This window comes from Plecotus auritus, assembly GCF_963455305.1.
Source record: "Plecotus auritus genome assembly, chromosome: 5".
NCBI classification, from domain to species: Eukaryota; Metazoa; Chordata; class Mammalia; order Chiroptera; family Vespertilionidae; genus Plecotus; species Plecotus auritus.
In genome coordinates, this window is record NC_137776.1 from 42,714,321 (window position 1) to 42,739,096 (window position 24,776).

A 24,776-nucleotide genomic window follows, 5' to 3' on the forward strand; every position below is an offset into this window, starting at 1 on the left:
TCTCTTGCCCACTCTATGTTGAGACCCTGGCCTTACTCATAACCTTTGGGCCCATACTTCTTGCAATAGGAGGATTTGCAGTAGGCCTCTTCATCTTGAATTGTCGCTATTATGCTATCTAAGATTTCCTGCAAACCATGCACAGCACAGAAAGCACAGTGGTGATAGTTTCTCACACCACACTGCACCTCTTCCACATGCTCTTTAGTCCTCCCCAAAAGGCCATTTGAGTGGGAGGTGAGACCACACACCAACAGTGAAACTGAGGAGATTCGTGAAGGGAGTGCATGGGAGTCAGGAGCCCCAATCAAGATTTTAATTTGGAGTGGTTTTCTCTCATTTCTGATTCTCCCATTTTCTTGACTAACTTGAGTTAACATAGGTCTTATTATCAAAGCCGTGTTATAGTACTGTGGCAGTTTCCATGGGCAAAAGATGACTTGCATTTCTAGTAACTGTAAACAGCAGTTCTCTCATAAATTCAGATTAAACATCCCCTGCAGCCCCCCCCCCCTTTTTTTTAACAATGGCTTCAGTTTATAAGCAGTAACTGGATATAGATGATTTATTTTGGAAATCATCAGTCTTCAATTTGATAATGAGGATATTTTTGCATATTAAAATTTTATGTATAAATAATAATTCTGGGCCTTTTAAGAAATTGATTGAAATAACCATGGATTCTTTTAGTACAAATAGCCAGCAGTGTTTCAAACTTGAGTAATGATATAATAGCACAAAGAAAAATTCATAAGAACATCTTTAACATTTATAAACTCTAACACAAATGAAGTGACTGAAAGCTGCATTAGTACACTCTTTATAATCATATGTGATATAATAAACTAAGGTTAAACACTTAGAAATGTGCTTTGTAATAAGTTAATCTCAGGATAATCTAATGATTCCAGGAATAAGGCAGAAGAAGACCATCAAGTGATACATAATTCTTTGACTTTCATTTTTTTGTTGTTAAATAAAATTGATGGTAAAATAATAATCATTTTTCCCCATACAGAGTTTTCTAGTTGTCTTCTATCTGCTGAGGAAGAAGGACTCCAAACCTATAGCTCTGACCTTCAGCTATCTAAAGGAAACGAAACACTTGAACTTTTATCTGAACCTCCAGTTCATTCAACTAAATTCTATTCCAAAAAGGAAGGCAGTGTCCCAGTTTTTATCAAAGAATTGTCAAATGCTGAAATAAGCATAGGGGATGTGGCTAAACTATCTGTTACGGTCACTGGCATCCCCAAGCCTAAAATTCAGTGGTTCTTCAATGGAATAAAGTTAACGCCTTCTACTGACTACAAATTTGTTTTTGACGGTAATGATCATAGCTTGATCATTCTGTTCACAAAATTTGAAGATGAGGGAGAGTATACATGTATTGCCAGTAATGAATATGGACAGACAATATGCAGTGCCTATCTAAAAATAAGTTCCAAAGGAGAGGGACACAAGGAGACTGAACTAGAATCAGCAGTGGAGAAATCATTGGAAAAGCTTGAAGGTCCTTGTCCTCCTTACTTCCTTAAGGAGTTAAAACCAATCCACTGTGTTCAGGGGCTCCCTGCCATCTTTGAGTATATGGTGCTTGGAGAGCCTGCACCCACTGTTTTGTGGTTCAAAGAAAACAAGAAGCTCTGCACCAATGTGTATTACACTATCATTCATAATCCTGATGGTTCTGGGAAATTCATTGTCAATGACCCTCAGAAGGAAGATAGTGGCCTCTATGTTTGTAAAGCAGAGAATGTGTGGGGTGAGTCCACCTGTGCTGCAGAGCTGCTGGTGCTTCTGGAAGACACAGACATGACTGATGCGCCGGGCAAAGCCAAGCCCACCCCAGAGGCTCCCCAAGATTTTCCACAGAAGTCGTTAAAGGGCCCTGCCTTTGAAGCATTTGACTCTGAGCTGGAAATTGCAGCTGAGCAATTGCAATCCACAGTCTTGTTGGAGCAGGATATGCCAACTCCTGAGAGCACCAGGGGACTTCTTCCCCTCGATGGCACTCTTCATGTTCAGCCTATCAAGGAGCCACCTCCCAGTTCACACCTGCAGGTTGTCCAGTCCCAGAAAACCCTCCCCAAAGAAGATATTCTAATGCCTGCATCACAGGTGGTTCTATCAGATACTGAAAAATTTTCCCCAAGTGCCATTTCTGTAGAAGAAATTAGTTCATTAACAGCCGAGCCTCTGAAAACTTTATTAGCTGAGCCTGAAGGGAATTATCCACAGTCTTTGATAGAAGAACCTCCAGCCCATTCATATCCAACTTCTGTGGCTGAGGAAGTACTTTTACCAAAAGAAAAGAAAGTACCAGGTGTGGACAAAGAGCAAATAGGGACTCCTCACAAGCAAGAGGCACACAGCGCTCTGATCCTGAGTCAGAGCTTAGCTGAGGGACATATGGAAAGCTTCGAGGGTCCTGACATTGTGGTCTCTGAGGTAAACCGTGAGCCCCAGGTCCCTTCAGAACACACATGCACAAAAGAAGGTATAATTTTGATGGAAAGTGCAGATCAGCTAGAAAGTACAGCTCATGATTTTGTGGCCAGGACTGAGGAGAGCAAGTCCTTAAGTTTCCCACTAGCATGTGAGGAAAAGCAGGTACTGCTCAAGGAAGAGCATTCTGACCACTTGACAATGCCCCCTAACCAAACCATGGAGTATAAGAAAGAGCCGGTGGCAATAAAGGGCGTGCAGGAAGTGCAGGGCCGTGACATTCTCACTAAGGAAAGTTTGCTTTCTGGTATTCCAGAAGAGCAAAGATTAAACCTGAAAACGCAGATCCGCAGGTCTTTGCAAGCAGCAGTGGCCAGTGAGCAAACGAGTCTTTTCTCTGAGTGGCTGAGAAACATTGAGAAGGTGGAGGTCAAGGCCATAAACTTCACCCAAGAGCCCAAATGCATTATGTGCACCTACCTTATTACCACAGTGAAGTCTCTAACAGAAGAAGTAACCATCGCTATTGAAGGCATTGATCCTCAAATGGCTAACTTGAAAACTGAATTTAAGGATGCTCTGTGTGCTATTATATGTGAGGAAATAAACGTCTTAACAGCCGAGGACCCCAGAATTCAGGAAGGAGCTCAAACAAGCTTGCAAGGAGAAATGGATTCTTTTTCAGATTCACAGAAGATTGAAGCAATCACTGAACCAGAAATTGAATCTAAATATTTTGTCCCAACAGAAGAGGTCAGTTATTTTAAAGTGGAAAGTCAGATCAAAGTTGTGGATGCAACTCTCACTAACGGGGTTGTCACCCCTGCTATCTCTGACGAAAAACAGGATGAGATACCAAAACCATCTGAGGAACAAGACAAGTCCTGTGAGAGTGGTTTAGAGAAGCCTGGGCTAGTAGAGATACAGGAAGCTGGGGGTGGTCCTGTTATACATACACCCTTGGTGGACACTATTGCTCAGGAAGGTGACTTTGTTAAACTCACATCATCCATAACAAATGCCAAAGAGGTGAAGTGGTATTTTGAGAGTAAACTGGTGTCTTCAGATGAAAAGTTCAAGTGTTTCCAAGATCAAAATACGTATACTCTAGTAATCAACAAAGTAAAAACAGAAGAGCATCAAGGAGAGTATACCTGTGAGGCCTTGAATGACCATGGAAAAACAGCAACTTCGGCAAAGCTCACTGTAGTCGAAAGAGGTTGGATTTTTAAGGATTAAGTAGATCAAGCTCTAACATTCACTGGATTGTAATGATTTAGGTTTCATCACCAAATTTTCACTTATCTGCCACTGCCAGAACGTAGTCGAGTTAAAGATTGAAGTCACAGACATAATCATGGTTATTCACCCATATCCTTTTCCTCGCTGCCTTATTGGCCAATGTTATATCTACATCATTATTCATTTTTAAAATAAGATATGCTTTTATATGTTTCATAATACCAACACATATGCTTTTTAGTTTCTTTTTATATGAAAATACTTTAATAACGTGATACAAAGCTGTCAGTGAATGCCTAGCCACTCTAAAATGGCCAGCCTCATCCCCAAATTCAAAATAACCATGATTAATTGTCTATTTAAGTTTCTTATTTCTATTTCTTTTTTTCTGTTGTTTCACTTATTACTTTATGTAGTAGATCATGTTTTTTTCACATTGTTCTCAGTGTTTCTAGTCAGCATGGTATATTTAAAGAATATGTCATGTTGTTATGCATGTAAGCCAGTAGCATCACATTTTAATAATTTTTTTTTTCACAATTCACTGCAAAGTAATGATTGACTATGTTGAAAGCTGCTTATTGTCTTCTTCTGCCTTCAATGATCTTTCTCATTTTCCAGTCACTTGTCGTACTGCTGCAATCCGTCTCACCAATTTCAACTGTTTTAATTCATTAACAGAAACAAAAGTTAGAAGGAAAAGAAAAATGTGATCTGCCTGAGAAGGAGGCCTACTAATGGACTCTGCTTCCCTTTGCAGCTGCCCCCGTGATCAAGAGGAGAATCGAGCCCCTTGAAGTAGCTCTGGGCCACCTGGCCAAGTTCACCTGTGAGATCCAGAGTGCCCCTAACGTCCGATTCCAGTGGTTTAAAGCTGGCCGAGAAATTTACGAGAGTGACAAGTGTTCTATTCGATCTTCAAATTATGTCTCCAGCCTGGAAATTCTGAGAACCCAGGTTGTTGACTGCGGCGAGTACACCTGCAAAGCCTCTAATGAGTATGGCAGTGTCAGCTGTACAGCCACACTCACTGTGACAGGTAAATGCCGAACATTGAATCCAATGTTGTCCTCTCATTTCATATTGTTGCCTGATTTGCTTTTCATCCAGGTGCCGGAAGTGTGTGTTCTACCAACTGGAGAGACCAATAGCCAAGATGGTAACATGGTAACATGGTGGTGAGGTGCCGCAGAACCTGTGCGGGACAAGAAAAATCATTATTTAGTCGTGGTTCTAACAATAGCTAAATAAAAATAATTTATTATTTTGAGGAAAATGTTAAGGAATCAAATGAGCAGTGGCTCCTGAAAATTGGTTTTGAGAAGTTTTGTTTTGTTTTTCTCTCTCTCTTGTTTTTAATGACCATCTTGGTGGATATATCTTGGGTTAACTACAAATGGCTTGGCCCGTAATATAAAAATTTCAGGACCACCAAAATTTTTGTGCCACTAAAAAAATATATGATACCCCAATATATTTAATAATTTGGAACCAGTTAATTATTTAAGAACGGAATTACAAACTAAGAAAAGCCAGAGCATAGGACTAAAGTGAAATAAATTCTGATGTAAGATGGGGAACTAGCACAGGGCTGTAAACTAGGCTTTATTCTTTATTTAAAAATAAGAGCAACTACACAAATATTTTGTTTCCAATATCTTAATTGACACACAGGATGACATTAGAGTACTTAACACTTACCAAGTGTTTGAATTCCCTCATTAGAAAAAAATCAGTAGCTCTTTCATTCTCTCTCTTTCTTTCTATCTTTCTCTCTCCTGCCCCCTTCAAGGCAAAGTATGAACTATGATTTAGGGTCATGTTGTTGAGAGAAGCCATGCACTAATGTCAGGGCAGGACTGTGGACTAACCCTTGGTCTTCTTTTTCAATGAGAACGTTAAGGGGGAAGGCAAAAGCAGCACATCTGTTTGACTTGAAAAAGTCAGAGTTTCTTGCAGCTTCCATTCTTATACAACCTCTTTACATATCAGAAAATCTGAAACTCAGGCCCATGGCGACCCAACCAGTGGTTTTTACTTTGCAATCAAAGAATCTCCATGCGAACATGTACGTGGCTTTAATTGTAATGACACTTTTGGAAATTTCTTTACCCAAATTAGGCAAATTCAGTAATGGGACTAATACTCAAGCTTCAAATATGAGAAGGGAGAAAGGAGGAAGATTTCTAAGTATTGGAAAGGGGGGTTCCTAAAAGCTTGCTTCACAGTTCAGGCTGGAAAGGAGAATTATGGCTATAAATATTTTTACAAGTTTGAAATGACTTAGGGGTTGCTTTCAGAGTTTTGTCATTTAAGGATTTACTGGTGGTTGACATGAGGGTTAGAGAGACTTACAAAACGACCAAACTTTTTACCACTGAATATCTCTACTGTTCAGAAAAGTCAAGTCCGGTTTTTATCTTCCTTATACAGTCTTCTAATTAGCCAGAATTAAAGTATCAGCTGAATTGCTTCTCAAATAATTCAAACAATTAATCAACTCCTAAAATGGACAAATCTTTAGCAATAGTAAGTTAATGTTGCTAAATAAAGGAACATTTGTTCTTTCTCTAACATTTGATAGAGACATTTACAATGCTGTCTTGCTCCTCTATAAAGAATACTCTTACCCATTTTCTTTGACAAATCTTTTTTATTTTATTAATACACTACCTTATTTTATTTTATTTTATTTTTAATTTGTCTTTATTGTTGAAAGTATTATAGATGCCCCCTTTCTCCCCCGCTTGAACCCTCTCCTCCCACATCACCCCCCACCCCAGGCCTTTACTGCACTATTGTCTGTGTTCATGGGTTATGCATATATGCAAATAAGTTCTTTGGTTAATCCCTCCCCCGTACCCCTCTCTCTGAGATCCGTCAGTCTGTTCCATGCTTCCATATATGTGGATCTATTTTGTTTGTCAGTTTGTTTTGTTCAGTAGATTCCACATATAAGTGAAATCATATGATACTTGTCTCTCTCTGACTGGCTTATTTTGCTTAGCATAATACTTTCCAGGTCCCTCCATGCTGTCTCAATGTGTACCTTATTTTAAATAATGTCTCATGTTTATCTAAAGATATAACTCATCTTTTTTTTTTTTTTACTTGGAATATGTAATTATAGCAAGAGCTTTGGTGGGGACAAAATATAATGTTGAAAAAACTTTTTTTGCAGAGGCATATCCACCAACCTTTTTCTCCAGACCTAAGTCCGTTACAACCTTTGTGGGTAAGACCGCCAAGTTCCTCTGCACAGTGACAGGGACTCCCGTGATTGAAACCATTTGGCAGAAAGATGGTGCTGCTCTGCCACCTTCCCCTAACCGCAAGATTTCAGATGCAGAAAACAAGCACATTTTAGAACTCTCAAACCTTACAGTTCAAGATAGAGGCGTTTACTCTTGTATGGCTTCTAACAAGTTTGGAGCCGACATCTGCCAAGCTGAGTTAATCATAATTGACAAACCACATATCATTAAAGAATTAGAGCCTGTGCAATCAGCTATCAATAAGAAGATCCACCTTGAATGCCAGGTAGATGAAGACAGAAAAGTCACAGTGACATGGAATAAAGATGGGCAAAAACTCCCAGCTGGGAAAGATTATAAGATCTATTTTGAAGATAAAATAGCATCCCTTGAGATCCCTCTTGCCAAACTAAAAGATTCAGGAACCTATGTTTGCACAGCCTCGAATGAGGCCGGGAGCAGCTCCTCTTCTGCGACCGTAACCATCAGAGGTAAGAAATGTGTGGGTGGTATTTTTTCATCCTTCTCTGAAAGGATGAAAAACTGTTGACAAACATTTCAGCACCTTGTGTTACTGAAATGATTTCATCCAAGCAAACCTTTTGGTTTGGACAAATCCTGACATTGCTTGATTTTATTTTTTCTATCTTCTTCAGAATTCACTTACTTTTCAAACTATCTGCCATTAACAACACTTGCTTAAAATTTCTTCTAAGAACTTCAAGTGTCTAGGAAATCCTTAACTAATCTTTTATGAAATTGCTCTTTGTGTAAGTAGAGTTGGCTTGGGTTTGTTTGCTTGCTTTTTGTTTGTTTGTTTGTTAATCAAGAGATTGGAAATGTGTTTTAGAATCATGGAAACATGGAAAGGTATTGTAAGCATCACAACCTCTTCCAACATTCCATGCAGATATTTTGTGTTTGTTACGTGTTTTTGTTGTATGCGTCTACTTATCTTTTGTGGAATTCATGCTGCAGACATCATTTCCTTTTTCTCTTCTTGTTAACTTCACGTAGAGCCACCATCCTTTGTGAAGAAGGTGGACCCCTCTTACTTAATGCTCCCCGGTGAATCAGCGCGCCTCCATTGCAAGCTGAAAGGCTCCCCTGTGATCCAGGTCACTTGGTTTAAAAATAACAAAGAACTTAATGAGAGTAACACAATCCGAATGTCTTTTGTCAATTCGGAGGCTGTACTCAATATTACCGATGTAAAAGTTGAAGACAGTGGGAGTTACTCGTGCGAAGCAGTGAATGATGTTGGCAGTGACAGCTGCAGCGCTGAAATAGTTATCAAAGGTTTGTGTGCTCAGTTACAGCCCATTGCTTTTCTGAGAAAAGGTTTTCTTTATAATTGCCAGTGACACATGACTTACACAATGCTTTCGTGCTTTTGTAGAACCTCCTTCTTTCATCAAAACTCTTGAGCCTGCAGATATAGTGAGAGGAACAAATGCCCTCCTTCAGTGTGAAATCTCGGGCACGGGACCGTTTGAAGTTAGCTGGTACAAAGATAAGAAGCAAATTCGAAGTAGTAAAAAGTACAGGTTGTTTTCTCAGAAGTCTCTTGTGTCTCTGGAGATCTTTTCTTTTAATAGTGCGGACGTTGGTGAATATGAATGTGTTGTTGCTAATGAAGTCGGCAAGTGTGGCTGCAGCGCAACACACTTACTAAAAGGTCAGTGTTTGAAAAACTGATGCCTCTTTAAAAAATTGTCCAAATGGCTTTCTTAACCGTGGAAAGAACACTGGTGGTTTCCCATCTTCTCTTAATCTTTCATAATACGTTTTGCCTTTGGTTTGACCTGGGACCTTGGGTATAAAATAGGAGACCTTCATCCAGTGTTAATCCTGAGATGGGTGTAAATATTTAATATCTGATAACAAAAGTGAATTACATCAAAGGCTATTTTGTTGACTGATAACCATCTATCTTCTATGCTTCTTTCTCTTGGATAAAATTGTAATTCTTCTTAAATTTCATTTCTTCCCCTAATTAACCAACACTATGGGATAGCATATTGGACAAGATAAGTGTAATCTAGATAAAACACTTAAATATATATGGGGTGGAAAGTGTTTGGGAATTGATAAGTTTTGTATATACTCTCTTTCTTTGACTAGAACCACCAACCTTTGTAAAGAAAGTAGATGACTTTACCGCACTAGCAGGACAAACTGTTACCTTACAAGCTGCTGTGAGAGGGTCAGAGCCCATTTCTGTCTCATGGATGAAAGGACAAGAGATCATCAAAGAAGACGGGAAAATCAAAATGAGCTTTACCAAAGGTGTCGCGGTCTTGATAATCCCTGATGTTCAGATTAGTCTGGGTGGCAAATACACATGCCTGGCTGAGAATGAAGCCGGAAGCCAAACATCAGTTGGGGAATTAATAGTTAAAGGTTCGTGTAGGAACATTTTAACTTTGAATCACTATTTCCACTTAAAAATAAAACCCTAGCACACATCTTGGAATTTTAACTATTTAATGCCATTGTAGAACCTGCCAAAATTGTTGAGCGAGCAGAACTGATCCAGGTGACAGCAGGCGACCCAGCCACGCTGGAGTATACGGTCACGGGCACCCCAGAACTCAAGCCCAAATGGTACAAAGACGGGAGACCTTTGGTGGCCAGTAAAAAGTATCGAATAAGTTTTAAAAACAACGTTGCCCAACTCAAATTTTATTCCGCTGAGCTGCACGATAGTGGCCAATACATGTTTGAAATCTCCAATGAGGTGGGCAGCAGCTCCTGTGAGACGACTTTCACCGTCCTAGGTTAGTATCTCTAGAAACCTGTGCTTCAATTCCTTTGAAACCAACAAACAACCAAACATACAAGCACGAACACTTTTCCACATTGACCTTTCTTCCCTTCTTGTGCCATGAACAGATCGAGACATTGCTCCATTTTTTATCAAACCCCTACGCAACGTGGATAGTGTTGTTAGCAGTACCTGCAGGCTGGACTGCAAAATCGCTGGCTCCCTCCCCATGAGGGTGTCCTGGTTTAAGGATGGTAAAGAAATAGCTTCTTCTGACAGATACAGAATAGCGTTTGTGGAAGGCACTGCCTCTTTGGAGATAAGCAGAATAGACATGAATGACGCAGGGAATTTCACCTGTCGAGCCACGAATTCCGTGGGAAGCAAGGACAGCAGCGGAGCCCTGATTGTGCAAGGTTGGATGGAGACTGCATTTCATTCTACTATAGACGATGTTCAAATTAAGACTTCTCCCTTAGATCGCGCCTCTTAACTCTTTGAAATTCTTTCTTATACCCCTTCTTTAGAACCACCCAGTTTTGTAACTAAACCTGCATCCAAGGATGTTCTGCCCGGCTCGGCAGTCTGCCTGAAGAGCACCTTCCAAGGGTCTGTTCCTCTCACAATCAGATGGTTTAAGGGTGACAAAGAGCTGGTTTCTGGTGGAAGCTGCTATATTACCAAAGAAGCTTTAGAAAGTTCCCTGGAACTCTATTCAGTAAAAACCTCCGACTCAGGCACATATACCTGTAAAGTCAGCAACGTCGCCGGAGGCGTGGAATGCAGTGCAAACTTATTTGTAAAAGGTTTGCAGTGTTTTCTGGACATCTTTGCACTGCCATTGTTATACATTGCTGCCTCTTTCTCATGTTTCTTAATAACTTCTTTCCTTCCGTAGAACCTGCCACATTTGTTGAAAAATTAGAGCCGTCACAGCTCTTAAAGAAAGGAGATGCCACCCAGTTAGTCTGCAAAGTCGCTGGTACCCCTCCGATTAAAATCACATGGTTTGTAAACGATAGAGAAATTAAGGACAGCCGCAGACACAAAATGTCTTTTGTGGAGTCCACTGCAGTTCTAAGGCTTGCAGATGTTGCCGTCGAAGACAGTGGGGAATATATGTGTGAGGCTCAAAACGAGGCTGGCAGTGACCACTGTGGTAGCATTCTAATAGTCAAAGGTTTGTGTTCACCTTGCCCCTTATGTTACCAAAATTGTGGTCCATAGCACAGATTCCTCCCCCATTAACTCAAAATAATTCCTTTTCCACTGTAGAGTCACCTTACTTTACCAAAGAATTTAAGCCAGTCGAAGTGTTGAAGGAGTATGATGTCATGTTGCTGGCCGAGGTGGCAGGCACACCTCCCTTTGAGATCACTTGGTTCAAAGATAACACAACTCTGCGGAGTGGTAGAAAGTATAAAACCTTTCTTCAGGATCAAATGGTTAGCCTGCAGATCCTCAAGTTTGTAGCTGCTGATGCTGGTGAATACCAGTGTCGGGCGAGCAATGATGTGGGCAGCAGCACCTGCAGTGCCAGGGTGACGCTCAGAGGTTAGTGTTGGTTCAGATGATGGACTAGCTCTTCTGTAGAGTCAACTCATTCTTAAGCCAGTTTTTCTATAGACCTAGTATTGATTGAGGATTCATTCTTCTATTAGAACCACCAACCTTTGTAAAGAAGATCGAGAGCACCAGCTCGCTTCGAGGAGGCACAGCTGCCTTCCAGGCCACTCTGAAAGGCTCCCTGCCCATCACAGTGACTTGGTTAAAAGACAACGATGAAATCACCGAAGACAATAATATAAGAATGACCTTTGAGAACAATGTGGCCAGCCTGTACCTCAGTGGCATCGAAGTCAAGCATGATGGGAAATATGTCTGTCAGGCCAAAAATGATGCAGGATTACAAAGATGTTCTGCATTACTCTCAGTAAAAGGTTGGTTCAGAGAGTCAACCATGGGTTTTAGGAAAAAAGTTCAGATATACGCCTTTCAGCAGAGCGATTTACAGCCCACACTTATCCCTTTGTTTTCTACAGAACCTGCAACAATCACCGAGGAGGCTGTGTCTATAGATGTCACCCAAGGAGACCCAGCCACTTTGCAGGTTAAATTTTCAGGGACTAAGGAGATTACAGCCAAATGGTTCAAAGATGGCCAAGAACTGACCCTGGGCCAAAAATATAAAATCAGTGTCACTGACACAGTCTCTATACTGAAGATTATTTCTACAGAAAAGAGAGATAGTGGAGAATATACTTTTGAGGTTCAAAATGATGTTGGGAGAAGCAGCTGCAAGGCTAGCATTAATGTGTTAGGTTGGTATTGCTTTTTTATGGGGAGGAACTGGGCATTTCTATGCTCCTTCATCTCTTACAATTGTAGAGAAGATATAAGTTGGTGGATTGACCTAACCATTCTTTGGTTTTTGTTTTTTATTACATAGATCTTATCATACCTCCCTCATTCACTAAAAAGCTGAAGAAAATGGACAGCATTAAAGGGTCTTTTATTGACTTAGAATGTATAGTGTCTGGGTCACATCCCATAAGTATCCAATGGTTCAAAGATGACCAGGAAATTTCAGCTAGTGAAAAGTACAAATTCTCTTTTCATGACAATACTGCCTTCTTGGAAATCAGGCATCTGGAAAGTACCGATACTGGGACATACACTTGTTCTGCCACCAACAAGGCAGGACACAACCAGTGCAGCGGCCATCTGACAGTCAAAGGTCGGCAACTTTATCTCACCTCTCAGGAACTTGTTGCTGTCTCATCTCTCAGTTCTTACCTTTATTGCCCTGTTCTAAAATGAATGTCCCTTTCTTCTTTTGCTTCTCTTTCTTTCCCCTCAGAACCCCCTTACTTTGTGGAAGAACCCCAGTCGCAAGATGTCAACCCTAACACAAGGGTTCAGTTAAAGGCTCTTGTGGGTGGCACTGCACCCATGACAATTAAGTGGTTTAAAGATAACAAAGAGCTGCACTCAGGAGCAGCTCGCTCAGTTTGGAAGGATGACACCTCCACCGTGCTAGAGCTCTTTTCAGCCAAAGCTGCTCATTCTGGGACCTATATTTGTCAACTAAGCAACGATGTTGGTATAGCAACCAGTAAAGCCACTCTCTTTGTAAAAGGTCTGGTCTCTACATCTTCTCACTTTCTTGCTTGTCTAGATTTTCTTGTGGGGGTGGGGGTAGGGGGGAAGAGGCTTTAGAGATCAATTTTGTTTATTGGCCTTTGTTTTTAAAAATGTTCAACATCACACTTTCCTTCCCCACCCCCCATCTTTAGAACCTCCTCAATTCATTAAGAAGCCCAGCCCAGTGTTAGCACTGAGGAATGGACAGTCTACAACATTTGAATGCCAAATAACAGGCACTCCTGAAATCAGAGTTTCTTGGTATCTGGATGGGAATGAAATAACAGCCATTGAGAGACATGGCATTTCCTTCATCGATGGTTTGGCCACTTTCCAAATTTCCGGTGCCAGGGTAGAAAATAGTGGGACTTATGTCTGTGAAGCTCGTAATGATGCGGGCACGGCAAGCTGCAGCATCGAATTAAAAGTGAAAGGTTCGTTACTGGCTCTGCTTTCCATGTTGGCTGCGCTGCTGGCCGGGCCGTGGGTCTTCCCTTGAGTAAGCTAGTCTCTGTCTTCCTTTTGAACTTTTAGAACCTCCCACCTTTATCAGGGAGTTGAGGCCCGTGGAAGTAGTGAAAGATAGTGACGTGGAGCTGGAGTGTGAAGTTATGGGAACATCTCCATTTGAAGTCACTTGGCTGAAGAATAATAAGGAAATTCGAAGCAGCAAAAAATATACCCTGACTGACAGAGTGTCGGTGTTTAATCTGCACATAACCAAGTGCGACCCCTCAGACACTGGGGAATACCAGTGCATTGTGTCCAATGAAGGCGGCAGCTGCTCTGGCAATGCTAGAGTCTCCCTCAAAGGTCAGTTACACACACAAGAAGCAGGCTGCCCAAGAAAAATTCTGCAGTGCTCTTTAATTTTATTATGATGGGTAGGAGTTCAAATATGCCTCTTCTTTTCACACTGTCTAATCACAGAACCACCATCGTTCACGAAGAAGATAGAAAACATCACTACTGTTTTGAAAAGTTCTGCCACTTTTCAGAGCACCGTGGCAGGCTCTCCTCCCATTTCCATAACCTGGCTGAAGGATGATCAGATCCTTGACGAAGATGATAATGTTCATATTTCATTTGTGAATAATGTGGCCACTCTTCAGATCAGAGCTGTGGATAACGGACACAGCGGGAGATACACGTGTCAAGCCAAGAATGAGTCAGGAGTTGAGAGGTGTTATGCTTTCCTTTTAGTACAAGGTTTGTAAGCTATTCCCTTTTGGAGTTAGTCTGTGGAAACCCTTTCATAAACATGCCCTATCTCTTGTGGAATTGTCAGTGCAACTCATCCACGTTTTAATTCTTGCTACAGAGCCTGCTCAAATCCTAGAGAAAGCTAAATCCGTTGATGTCACTGAGAAAGACCCAGTGACCTTGGAGTGTGTTGTGGCTGGAACACCAGAACTCAAAGTGAAATGGCTTAAAGATGGGAAACAAATTGTGCCCAGTAGATATTTTACAATGAGTTTTGAAAATAACGTGGCCAGTTTTAGGATTCAGTCAGTAATGAAGCAAGACAGTGGTCAGTATACTTTCAAGGTGGAAAATGACTTTGGAAGCAGTAGCTGTGATGCCTACCTGAATGTGCTAGGTTGGTACCTTGGCCCCAGTCGGCTTCTGTTATTTATATTATGTCCTTTGTAAACAAATGGCAACATATTAATGAATGTATTTTGCATTGGACAGATCAAAATATTCCTCCATCATTCACCAAAAAATTAACCAAAATGGATAAAGTTCTGGGCTCTTCTATTCATATGGAGTGCAAGGTTTCTGGCTCACTTCCTATTAGTGCTCAGTGGTTTAAGGATGGAAAAGAAATATCTACAAGTGCAAAATACAGACTTGTCTGTCACGAGAACACTGTGGCCCTGGAAGTTTATAACCTGGAATTAGAAGACACTGCAAATTACACGTGCAAGGTCTCAAATGTCGCAGGGGATGATGCATGCAGTGGCATCTTAACTGTGAAAGGTTGGAATTTCTTTACCTCTTCTTGATTCTTCTTTGTAATTGCTTTTAAAGTGTATCACTCTTACGTTGTATCCTTTAGAGATAAAAGTCTCAATAATTCTGTTTCTTTAGATATGTATTTGAGTTCAAGAAATATTCAGTCATTACCTCTTTTCAATAAGGTTTTCTTATATGTCCATAAAACTGTCAAAATAATTTAACTAAAGGGGTTTAATTTAATATATTTCTCTTAATAACCTGTAGAACCACCAAGCTTCCTAGTGAAACCTGGGCGCCAACAAGCCATCCCTGATTCTGCAGTGGAATTTAAAGCAGTTCTAAAAGGAACACCACCATTCAAAATAAAGTGGTTTAAGGATGATGTGGAACTTTCCCCTGGACCTAAATGCTTCATTGGCTTAGAAGGGTCAACTAGCTTCTTAAATCTCTACTCAGTGGATGCTTCCAAGACAGGACAATATACTTGCCAAGTTACCAATGATGTTGGTAGCGACTCTTGTACTACAATGTTGCTTGTGACAGGTGTGCAGGTTTGATTGTTTTATGTTTCTGTCTAACCTGTGGTCCTTTCTGTGATCTGTCACTGTGCTTCTATCCAATCATTCTGAGATACTTTCTGGTTATTTCAATGTCATAATTCTGATAATCTCAACACAAATTAGCCAAGGAGTTTAAATTTGATGGACCCTTCTTTCTAACACCGTACACTGTATCTGCCAGGCATCGGTCATGTGTTTTGCTCTTTTCAACATACTACCTGACTGAACTTTTGTTATTTGTATCTGTTCCCTCATAATCTCCTCTTTCCTTCACTCTCTAGAACCACCAAAGTTTGTAAAAAAATTAGAAGCATCCAAAATAGTAAAAGCAGGTGACTCAACACGGCTTGAATGCAAGATCACTGGATCCCCAGAAATCAGAGTTGTGTGGTACAGAAATGAACATGAACTCCCAGCCAGTGATAAATACAGGATGACTTTCATTGACTCGGTGGCCGTCATACAGATGAACAATCTTGATACTGAGGATGGTGGGGATTTCATTTGTGAGGCTCAGAATCCTGCTGGCAGCACAAGCTGCAGTACCAAGGTTATAGTAAAAGGTAGAGATCTCTTTCTTCTGTTCATTACCTGAAATTTACCTTCTTCACCCCAGGTATCATAGCTCTTTATTCCTTTACTGTCACTTTAGCTTCCATTTGAGTTCATAGAATATTTTCCCAAACTGGTATTATTTCCCATTTTAAATGTTATTTCTTCTTAAGATTTACTTACATGCAGCCAATCTTCTGAGATATTTTCTGGTTATTTCAATGCCATAATTCTGATACTCTCAACACAAATTAGCCAAGGAGTTCAAATTTGATGTTTCAAAAGCATGCAAAAACACAAAAGTAGGCATTTTAAAATCAATTTATAAATATATTGTCCTCAGTATACTATTTATCATTAATAACAAGGAATATTTACTACCGGTAAATAAGATGCAAGCAATATTGGTTTTAACCTTACGTTTAAAACAGAACAATTATGTATTCTTTTCTCTCAAAAATCAGTTCCTATTTTTATAAAATTATATCACTATACGCTGGTGCAAATAATACTGGTATTTCTACTGCCATTTTCCAATATTTTTGTCACAAAGTCCACATTTTTTTATGTTCTGATTAATGCAGTCAACATCTTTTGAAGCAAAAGACTCAGATCACAAATGTTGGATGACTTCCAAGTCTCTCCATTGTAGATCATATACAAAAAATTTATTCCTGAAGTCAGGATTCCATACCTCATGCAAATCATATTAATGACTATAATTGAGGTTTGGCTTTGTTTGGTTGTGTTTTCCTCTTTTGATTAGATTTTAACAACTTGCAGATCAACCTTTATAGTCCAAGATAAATAAGTAAGATGGAGTAGACAGAGGGTTGAACTGCTTAGTAAGGACAGTTAGGTTCTCTGCCAATGAAGTTAAGTGATTTCTTAAAGGCTAATGGCCACTCTGAAGCTGTTATTCCTCCACACAAGCAATAGCACTTGACACCACTTCCCCATTAAAGTATCTTGACTCTTCCAATTTAAAAACAAAGAAATAAAAATATTCTATGAAATTAAATAGCCCAATTCATAAGAAACTCTTGTTTTTTTACAGAACCACCTGTCTTTAGCAGCTTCCCTCCTGTAGTAGAAACCCTTAAAAATACTGAAGTTAGTCTTGAGTGTGAACTCTCAGGAACACCACCATTTGAGGTGGTGTGGTACAAAGACAAGCGGCAACTCCGAAGTAGCAAGAAATACAAGATTGCATCCAAAAACTTCCATGCAAGTATTCACATTCTCAATGTCGAAACTTCAGACATTGGTGAATACCACTGCAAAGCACAGAATGAAGTGGGAAGTGACACTTGCATTTGCACTGTTAAATTAAAAGGTAAGCCTATTTCCTGCTTGTGGTAGAAATGGCAGGAATGTGCAAAATGCTTTTTTTTCCCTCTGTTCCATTATCTGGACGACCTTTTGAACAATCTCCATCCGTCTTTCCATGTTCAGAACCACCAAGATTTGTTTCCAAACTGAACAGCCTCACCGTTGTAGCTGGGGAGCCTGCTGAGTTACAAGCATCTATAGAAGGCGTCCAGCCTATTTCTGTCCAGTGGCTTAAAGAGAAGGAAGAAGTGATTAGAGAAAGTGAAAACATCAGAATTACATTTGTGGAAAATGTTGCAACTCTACAGTTTGCAAAAGCAGAACCAGCTAATGCTGGGAAGTATATCTGCCAAATCAAGAATGATGGTGGAATGAGGGAGAACATGGCCACATTGACTGTTCTAGGTTGGTACAATATGGTACAATAATCCCCTGATAGAAAGGGGTGCCAAATGCTGAGAGAGTTACTAAGAGTTACTGGTAGAATCTTCTCAGAATTTCTCCTAGAGCTATATTACCCACCCTCATCTTTTTGAAAGGTTTAGGGAATCTAATAAATCTTCCAAAACTCTGTGATTCTAACAGAAAATACCCATCTGTTTTACTGTTTACTTACTACATTTCTTGCTGGATTAGCAGATGTAATCATGACTATCTTTAGTTACTTGTAAAAAAAAAAATAGGAGCCCAGCATGACATTTTTGTTTCCAAAGTACTAGTTGTTAAAGCTGGCAAGAACAGCAAAGATCAAAATGATAGAAAAACTTGCCACTTTCATCATTGGGCATGTTAAATTTCAATTTTTAATTGTTTGGGTAACAACTTCCAAAAAGCTATCTTTTGTACCTGAAAGTAGAACAAAATACCAAGTAATTAAAAATAACATGTAGCCTTTGCTTTCAATGTCAAGTGCAAATCAATATCTATATTTTAATCTAGATTATCTGAATTGTTTTGGAAATCAACTAGTGCACGAACATATTTCTTAATAATAACTCCAATAATAATAACTGATGACAGTGTGAAATCACATTTTGAGTCTAGAGAGAGAGCCCTCACATAGCATCTCATTGAAATAAACAATCTTAGTGAATCTGAAAGTAGAGATCAAGATAGTAGAGATACTTCTACCAGACTGACAGATGACTATTGAATTGTATTTCAGAGCCTGCAGTCATTGTTGAGAAGGCAGGACCCATGACAGTGACTGTAGGGGAAACATGCACTCTGGAGTGTAAGGTGGCTGGCACTCCTGAACTCTCAGTTGAATGGTACAAGGATGGAAAGCTATTGACCAGCAGCCAAAAACACAAATTTAGCTTCTACAACAAAATCTCTTCCTTAAAGATTCTCTCCATTGAAAGGCAAGATGCAGGCACATATACTTTCCAGGTTCAAAATAATGTTGGAAAAAGCAGCTGCACAGCTGTGGTCGATGTCTCAGGTTAGTTCTGATGAATTCCTCCCATTGCTCATGCAAATTCCTTTTAAATTTTCTTCTCTCAAGAGTCTTCTATTCTTCCAAATCATGACGCATCTCTTGCCTTTCGTCACACAGACCGAATGGTTCCTCCCTCTTTCACACGGAGACTGAAAGATACTGGTGGGGTGCTGGGGACTTCTTGCATCTTGGAATGCAAAGTAGCTGGATCATCGCCTATCTCTGTTGCCTGGTTTCATGAGAAAACTAAGATTGTCAGTGGAGCAAAGTACCAAACCACATTCTCGGATAATGTCTGCACATTGCAGCTGAATTCTCTGGACATGTCAGATATGGGCAATTACACATGTGTGGCTGCTAATGTCGCTGGGTCTGACGAATGTCGCGCAGTGTTGACTGTACAAGGTCAGTGTTAGACACTCAAACCCTTTCTTACAAATTCCTCTTTGGGTTGACACACATTTGAAAGTGCTCTTCTTTTTTTATTCAAAATTGCACTTAAGTTAGAAGCTTACAGGATCTTTTCATTGTCCTCCATGTCTATGTAGAATCACCCTCTTTTGTGAAGGAACCTGAACCTTTGGAAGTACTACCAGGCAAAAATGTCACCTTCACAAGTGTTATCAGAGGAACCCCTCCATTCAAGGTTGGCTGGTTCAGAGGTGCCAGAGAACTGGTGAAAGGAGACAGGTGCAACATCTATTTTGAAGACACTGTAGCAGAACTGGAATTATTTAATGTTGACCTATCTCAGAGTGGGGAATACACCTGTGTGGTTTCTAACGGTGCTGGCCAAACATCCTGCACCACTCGTCTTTTTGTTAAAGGTTTGCTCAAGTGCATTTGTTCTTCCTATTTTCTGTACACTGATATCTTTGTATTTTTACTGTGTTTAACTGCTGTGCTTTGTCACTCACCAGAACCTGCTGCATTTGTGAAGAAATTAAGCGATCACTCTGTAGAACCAGGGAAGTCCATCATTCTGGAGAGCACCTACACTGGAACACTTCCCATTTCAGTTACATGGAAAAAGAATGGTGTTCCCATAACCCCATCTGAAAAATGCAACATAGTCACAACAGAGAAAACTTGCATCCTGGAAATTCCGAATAGCACAAAAAGAGACGCAGGAGAGTATTCCTGCGAGATTGAAAACGAGGCAGGAAGGGATGTTTGCAAAGCTCTGGTGTCTACATTAGGTGTGTTGTCTTAACTGATCAGCATTCATCTAACAGGAAGCATGGTTTATTTGGTTTCCTTTCACTCCAGTTGCTAATGTGAGCCTTTCTTCTTTAGAACCACCTTATTTTGTTACGGAACTGGAACCTCTGGAGGCATCCGTTGGAGATTCGGTTTCTTTAAAGTGCCAAGTTGCTGGGACACCAGAAATTACAGTGTCTTGGTACAAGGGAGACACCAAGTTAAGGCCAACACCTGAATATAGGACCTACTTTACAAACAATGTGGCCACACTTGTTTTTAATAGAGTGAATATCAATGACAGTGGAGAGTACACATGTAAGGCAGAAAATAGCATAGGAACTGCTTCTTCTCAGACTGTCTTCAGAATTCAAGGTGATGATGTTATTTTAGAAATTAATAAATGTCTTTTTTTCCTTATCTTAACTCTTTTATCTTTATAAGAGAAATTTTCATTTCATCAACTAATGCCTCAAGTATCACTTGTCTTCCTACAGAGCGTCAACTCCCACCTTCCTTTGCAAGACAATTAAAGGACATTGAACAAACTGTTGGGTTACCAGTTACACTCACTTGTCGATTAAATGGTTCTGCACCCATCCAAGTGAGCTGGTATAGAGATGGGGTACTTTTGCGAGACGATGAAAATCTACAGACATCCTTTGTAGATAATGTGGCCACTTTGAAAATTTTGCAGACTGACTTGAGTCACTCTGGCCAGTACTCTTGCTCAGCTTCCAATCCTCTTGGAACAGCATCTTCTAGTGCTAGACTGACAGCAAGAGGTTTGTTCTCATGTCAATCTTTCTCTTTGCAAATCGTGACTTCTTGCTTATTGCCAACATAGAAATGGCCAATGACAAAAGCAAAAAAAAAAACCACACACATTTTGCCTTTTCTTCTCATCTTCCAGAACCTAAGAAATCTCCCTTCTTTGACATCAAGCCTGTATCTATAGATGTTATTGCTGGGGAAAGTGCTGACTTTGAGTGTCATGTTACTGGTGCTCAACCAATGCGAATCACTTGGTCAAAAGATAACAAGGAGATCCGTCCTGGAGGAAATTATACAATCACATGTGTGGGAAACACTCCCCATTTGAGAATTCTTAAAGTAGGCAAAGGCGATTCCGGTCAGTATACTTGCCAAGCAACCAATGATGTTGGCAAAGACATGTGCTCAGCTCAACTCAGTGTGAAAGGTATCGTTATGTGGCATTTACCAATATTTGTTCTTTCCCATGTTTGTGTAAAAGTTTCTTTAGTTTTTAAATTTGGGGATAAACTGGATCATGTTACAATTTGTATATTTGTGTTGGAGGTAACATTAATCAAAATTCCGTTTTCTCTTTGTATTGTTCTTTAAGTTAGTGTATTGATAAGTGTAATCCTACCAGTAAGTGTTGTTTAATTGATATTTGTTAAATGTTGTTTCAACTATCCATTCTCTTTTTCCATTCTTTCCTGTTCCATAGCATTCTGATTTATCATCATTAAACATTAATCAAGCATTTCTATAATACATTAACTTGTATGTTGTAACTTATAAATTCAAACTACAAAATAAACTTATCAATTTAATTCTCTTTAAAAATATGAAAAGCTGATTTAATAGAAAAGGCAACTTATTTCACCACAAAATTCTCAGGAAGGATATTCTTACTAAACCAGTTTAAATAAGCACTTATAGGGCCTTCAACTACAAACATGTTATTTTTTTTCCCTTTGATTTACTAGAACCTCCAAAGTTTGTTAAGAAATTAGAAGCTTCAAAAGTTGCAAAGCAGGGAGAAGCCATCCAACTGGAATGCAAAATAAGTGGTTCCCCAGAAATCAAAGTGGTGTGGTTCCGAAATGACAGTGAGCTTCACGAAAGTTGGAAATACAGCATGTCCTTCGTTAATTCCGTGGCGTTGCTCACCATCAATGAAGCCAGTGCCGAGGACAGTGGAGACTATATCTGTGAAGCTCACAATGGTGTTGGAGACGCCAGCTGCAGCACAGCGTTGACCGTTAAAGGTTAGACACACTTCATGAACTGCTTTCTTCGTTCCCATCTGATTTCCATTCCTGCTCAGGAATGTTATGAACTCCAAAGTAGCAAGGCTAGTTAAGAGTATTTGCTTGCAGTTCTTAAACTAGTTTTTAGGAATTGTCATTTCTTAAGTTAGCATATTGTTATATGGTCACACCAGCCATTCTTAATGATTGTAGATTCTAATTTGTTTTTCCTTTTTAGTATGCAAATATTTTTATTGTTTATCTTTTTTTTCCCCCCGTAGCACCTCCTGTTTTCACCCAGAAGCCTTCTCCAGTAGGAGCCCTTAAAGGTTCTGATGTCATCTTACAATGTGAAATTTCGGGAACGCCCCCATTTGAAGTGATATGGGTTAAAGACCGGAAGCAAGTTCGAAGCAGCAAGAAATTTAAAATTACTTCAAAAAATTTTGACACAAGTCTCCATATCCTTAATCTTGAAGCCTCTGATGTAGGAGAATATCACTGCAAAGCTACTAATGAGGTGGGAAGTGACACGTGTGTCTGCACTGTCAAGTTCAGAGGTTTGTATATATGGGCACAAACATATGTACCTCCTCCTTTCATCTTTTCTTGCTTGACCAATCATTTATATGGGTGTGATTCTCATTTTTTTCCCCCTAAACCACAAATTTCTTTCATTAGAACCTCCACGATTTGTGAAAAAGCTGAGTGACACCTCAACCCTTGTTGGGGATGCTGTCGAGCTGCGGGCTGTAGTGGAAGGCTTCCAGCCCATTTCTGTTGTCTGGCTGAAAGATAGAGGTGAAGTCATCCGAGAGAGTGAAAACACGAGAATTTCATTCGTTGATAACATCGCAACCCTATACCTTGGTAGCCCAGAAGCATCTAATGCCGGAAAATATGTGTGCCAAATCAAAAATGATGCTGGAATGAAAGAATGTTCTGCAGTCTTGACTGTACTAGGTTAGTAACAAAGTATAGCCTGAGGGGGGAAAATCAGGTTACTTGACCCATGATCATTTTCTACAAAAATTACTCTTTCCCAATATTGATTACATGTTTAGTTTGGACAGTGAGTTTATTTTCAATGTAATTATACTTCATCTTTTAGAACCAGCCAGAATCATAGAGAAGCCAGAACCCATGACTGTCACTACTGGAAATCCTTTTGCATTAGAGTGTGTAGTGGCTGGATCACCAGAACTTTCAGCCAAGTGGTTCAAAGATGGAAGAGAATTATCTGCAGACAGAAAACATCACATTACGTTCATCAACAAAGTGGCTTCACTTAAGATCCCCTGTGCAGAAATGAGTGACAAGGGGTTATACAGCTTTGAAGTGAAAAACAGTGTTGGTAAAAGTAACTGCACTGTATCTGTTCACATTTCCGGTAAGTAGTAGGAGGTATTTACGGTTACATAAATTTTCCTGGAAAATAAAGCTTCTCTTTAAACAGAAAACTGCCCTTCTCCACATAGATCGAGTTGTGCCTCCTTCCTTCATCCGCAAGCTGAAAGACACGAACGCCACCCTGGGGGCCTCAGTGGTTTTGGAGTGCCGAGTCTCTGGCTCGGCCCCTATCTCTGTTGGCTGGTTTCAGGATGGAAATGAGATTGTTAGTGGGCCTAAATGCCAGTCCAGCTTTTCGGAAAATGTCTGTACTTTGAATCTGAGCTTACTGGAGCCTTCCGACGCAGGCACATACACGTGTGTGGCTGCCAACGTGGCTGGTTCTGAGGAGTGCTCAGCAGTCCTGACTGTGCAAGGTCAGTGTGCAAGGATCAGGCTGCCGTTTCTTAAGTCTCTTCCACGTGACTTGGTGCCTGCCTTGCATGGAATTTCTTTATTTCATCTTCATTTATTAGTCTTGGCTCTCTTTTCTTTTCTTAAAATTATTATTTTATGTTTTTCATCACCATTTATCCCCTCTATTCACTCTTGCACCTCCATCCATCCCCTCCCCCTACAATCACCACACTGTTGTCTGAGTCCCTGAGTTTTCTCTCTTTATGTTTTCTTTTTTCCTCATTCCCCCTGACCATCTCACCCCTCTCCCCCCACCACCACCATAGCTGTCTGTCTGCCCTCTATGAGTCTGTCTCCATTTTGCTTGGTAGTTCAGTTTGTTCATTAAATTCCATATATGAGTGAAATCATATGGTATCTGTTTCTCTCTGAAACATTTTAGCAAAATGTTCTCCAGGTCCATCCATGCTGTTGCAAAGGGTAAAATTGTCTTCTTTTTTATGGTAGAGTAGTATTCCATTGTGTAAATGTGCCACACCTTTTTTTATCCACTCATCTGCTGAGGGACACTTGAACTGCTTCCAAATCTTGGCTATTGTAAATAATGCTGCAATGAAAATAGGGGTGCATATATTCTTTTGAATTAGTATTTTGGGTTTCTTCAGATAAATTCCCCAAAACACTAATTGGCTCCCTTTTCTTCAAATAGCAAAAGCACCTCTCACTTGGACTTCTCTTTTTCTCTTGATCTTCCCCTCCCCCTGGGGTATCTAGAACCACCATCTTTTGAACAAACCCCGGATTCTGTGGAAGTTTTACCTGGAATGAGTGTCACATTCACCAGTGTCATTAGAGGCACCCCTCCTTTCAAGGTCAAATGGTTTAAAGGCAGCAGGGAACTGGTGTCAGGGGAGTCATGCACCATCTCTCTGGAAGATTCTGTCACAGAACTGGAGTTGTTTGAGGTGGAGCCATTGCAGAGTGGAGACTATTCTTGCCTCGTTACTAATGATGCTGGCAGTGCTTCCTGCACCACACATCTTTTTGTGAAAGGTTTGCTCTTCACTACAATTCGTGTATCTTTTAAATTTTTTCTAAGTCTTCACTTGAAGACGTCAATTTTACCCT

The 24,776-nt window shown here is 40.1% G+C and overlaps 1 protein-coding gene across 1 annotated transcript in view; it reads left to right on the forward strand.

The window, feature by feature from the left end:
• TTN (titin) overlaps nucleotides 1–24,776 on the forward strand; it is a 282,010-nt gene that overhangs the window by 68,204 nt on the left and 189,030 nt on the right. Inside the window, exons 45-80 of the mRNA XM_080669120.1 lie at nucleotides 4,451–4,729; nucleotides 6,872–7,435; nucleotides 7,962–8,243; nucleotides 8,344–8,622; nucleotides 9,069–9,347; nucleotides 9,446–9,724; nucleotides 9,840–10,127; nucleotides 10,239–10,517; nucleotides 10,610–10,891; nucleotides 10,987–11,265; nucleotides 11,373–11,651; nucleotides 11,754–12,032; nucleotides 12,161–12,448; nucleotides 12,572–12,850; nucleotides 13,008–13,289; nucleotides 13,390–13,668; nucleotides 13,786–14,064; nucleotides 14,177–14,455; nucleotides 14,551–14,838; nucleotides 15,082–15,360; nucleotides 15,659–15,940; nucleotides 16,987–17,265; nucleotides 17,385–17,666; nucleotides 18,427–18,705; nucleotides 18,820–19,107; nucleotides 19,251–19,529; nucleotides 19,623–19,901; nucleotides 19,999–20,277; nucleotides 20,400–20,687; nucleotides 20,816–21,103; nucleotides 21,639–21,920; nucleotides 22,184–22,462; nucleotides 22,584–22,865; nucleotides 23,014–23,292; nucleotides 23,381–23,668; nucleotides 24,423–24,701. Of these exons, the coding sequence (XP_080525246.1) occupies nucleotides 4,451–4,729; nucleotides 6,872–7,435; nucleotides 7,962–8,243; nucleotides 8,344–8,622; nucleotides 9,069–9,347; nucleotides 9,446–9,724; nucleotides 9,840–10,127; nucleotides 10,239–10,517; nucleotides 10,610–10,891; nucleotides 10,987–11,265; nucleotides 11,373–11,651; nucleotides 11,754–12,032; nucleotides 12,161–12,448; nucleotides 12,572–12,850; nucleotides 13,008–13,289; nucleotides 13,390–13,668; nucleotides 13,786–14,064; nucleotides 14,177–14,455; nucleotides 14,551–14,838; nucleotides 15,082–15,360; nucleotides 15,659–15,940; nucleotides 16,987–17,265; nucleotides 17,385–17,666; nucleotides 18,427–18,705; nucleotides 18,820–19,107; nucleotides 19,251–19,529; nucleotides 19,623–19,901; nucleotides 19,999–20,277; nucleotides 20,400–20,687; nucleotides 20,816–21,103; nucleotides 21,639–21,920; nucleotides 22,184–22,462; nucleotides 22,584–22,865; nucleotides 23,014–23,292; nucleotides 23,381–23,668; nucleotides 24,423–24,701 (10,413 nt within the window). The remainder of the gene's footprint in view (nucleotides 1–4,450; nucleotides 4,730–6,871; nucleotides 7,436–7,961; nucleotides 8,244–8,343; nucleotides 8,623–9,068; nucleotides 9,348–9,445; nucleotides 9,725–9,839; nucleotides 10,128–10,238; nucleotides 10,518–10,609; nucleotides 10,892–10,986; nucleotides 11,266–11,372; nucleotides 11,652–11,753; nucleotides 12,033–12,160; nucleotides 12,449–12,571; nucleotides 12,851–13,007; nucleotides 13,290–13,389; nucleotides 13,669–13,785; nucleotides 14,065–14,176; nucleotides 14,456–14,550; nucleotides 14,839–15,081; nucleotides 15,361–15,658; nucleotides 15,941–16,986; nucleotides 17,266–17,384; nucleotides 17,667–18,426; nucleotides 18,706–18,819; nucleotides 19,108–19,250; nucleotides 19,530–19,622; nucleotides 19,902–19,998; nucleotides 20,278–20,399; nucleotides 20,688–20,815; nucleotides 21,104–21,638; nucleotides 21,921–22,183; nucleotides 22,463–22,583; nucleotides 22,866–23,013; nucleotides 23,293–23,380; nucleotides 23,669–24,422; nucleotides 24,702–24,776) is intronic.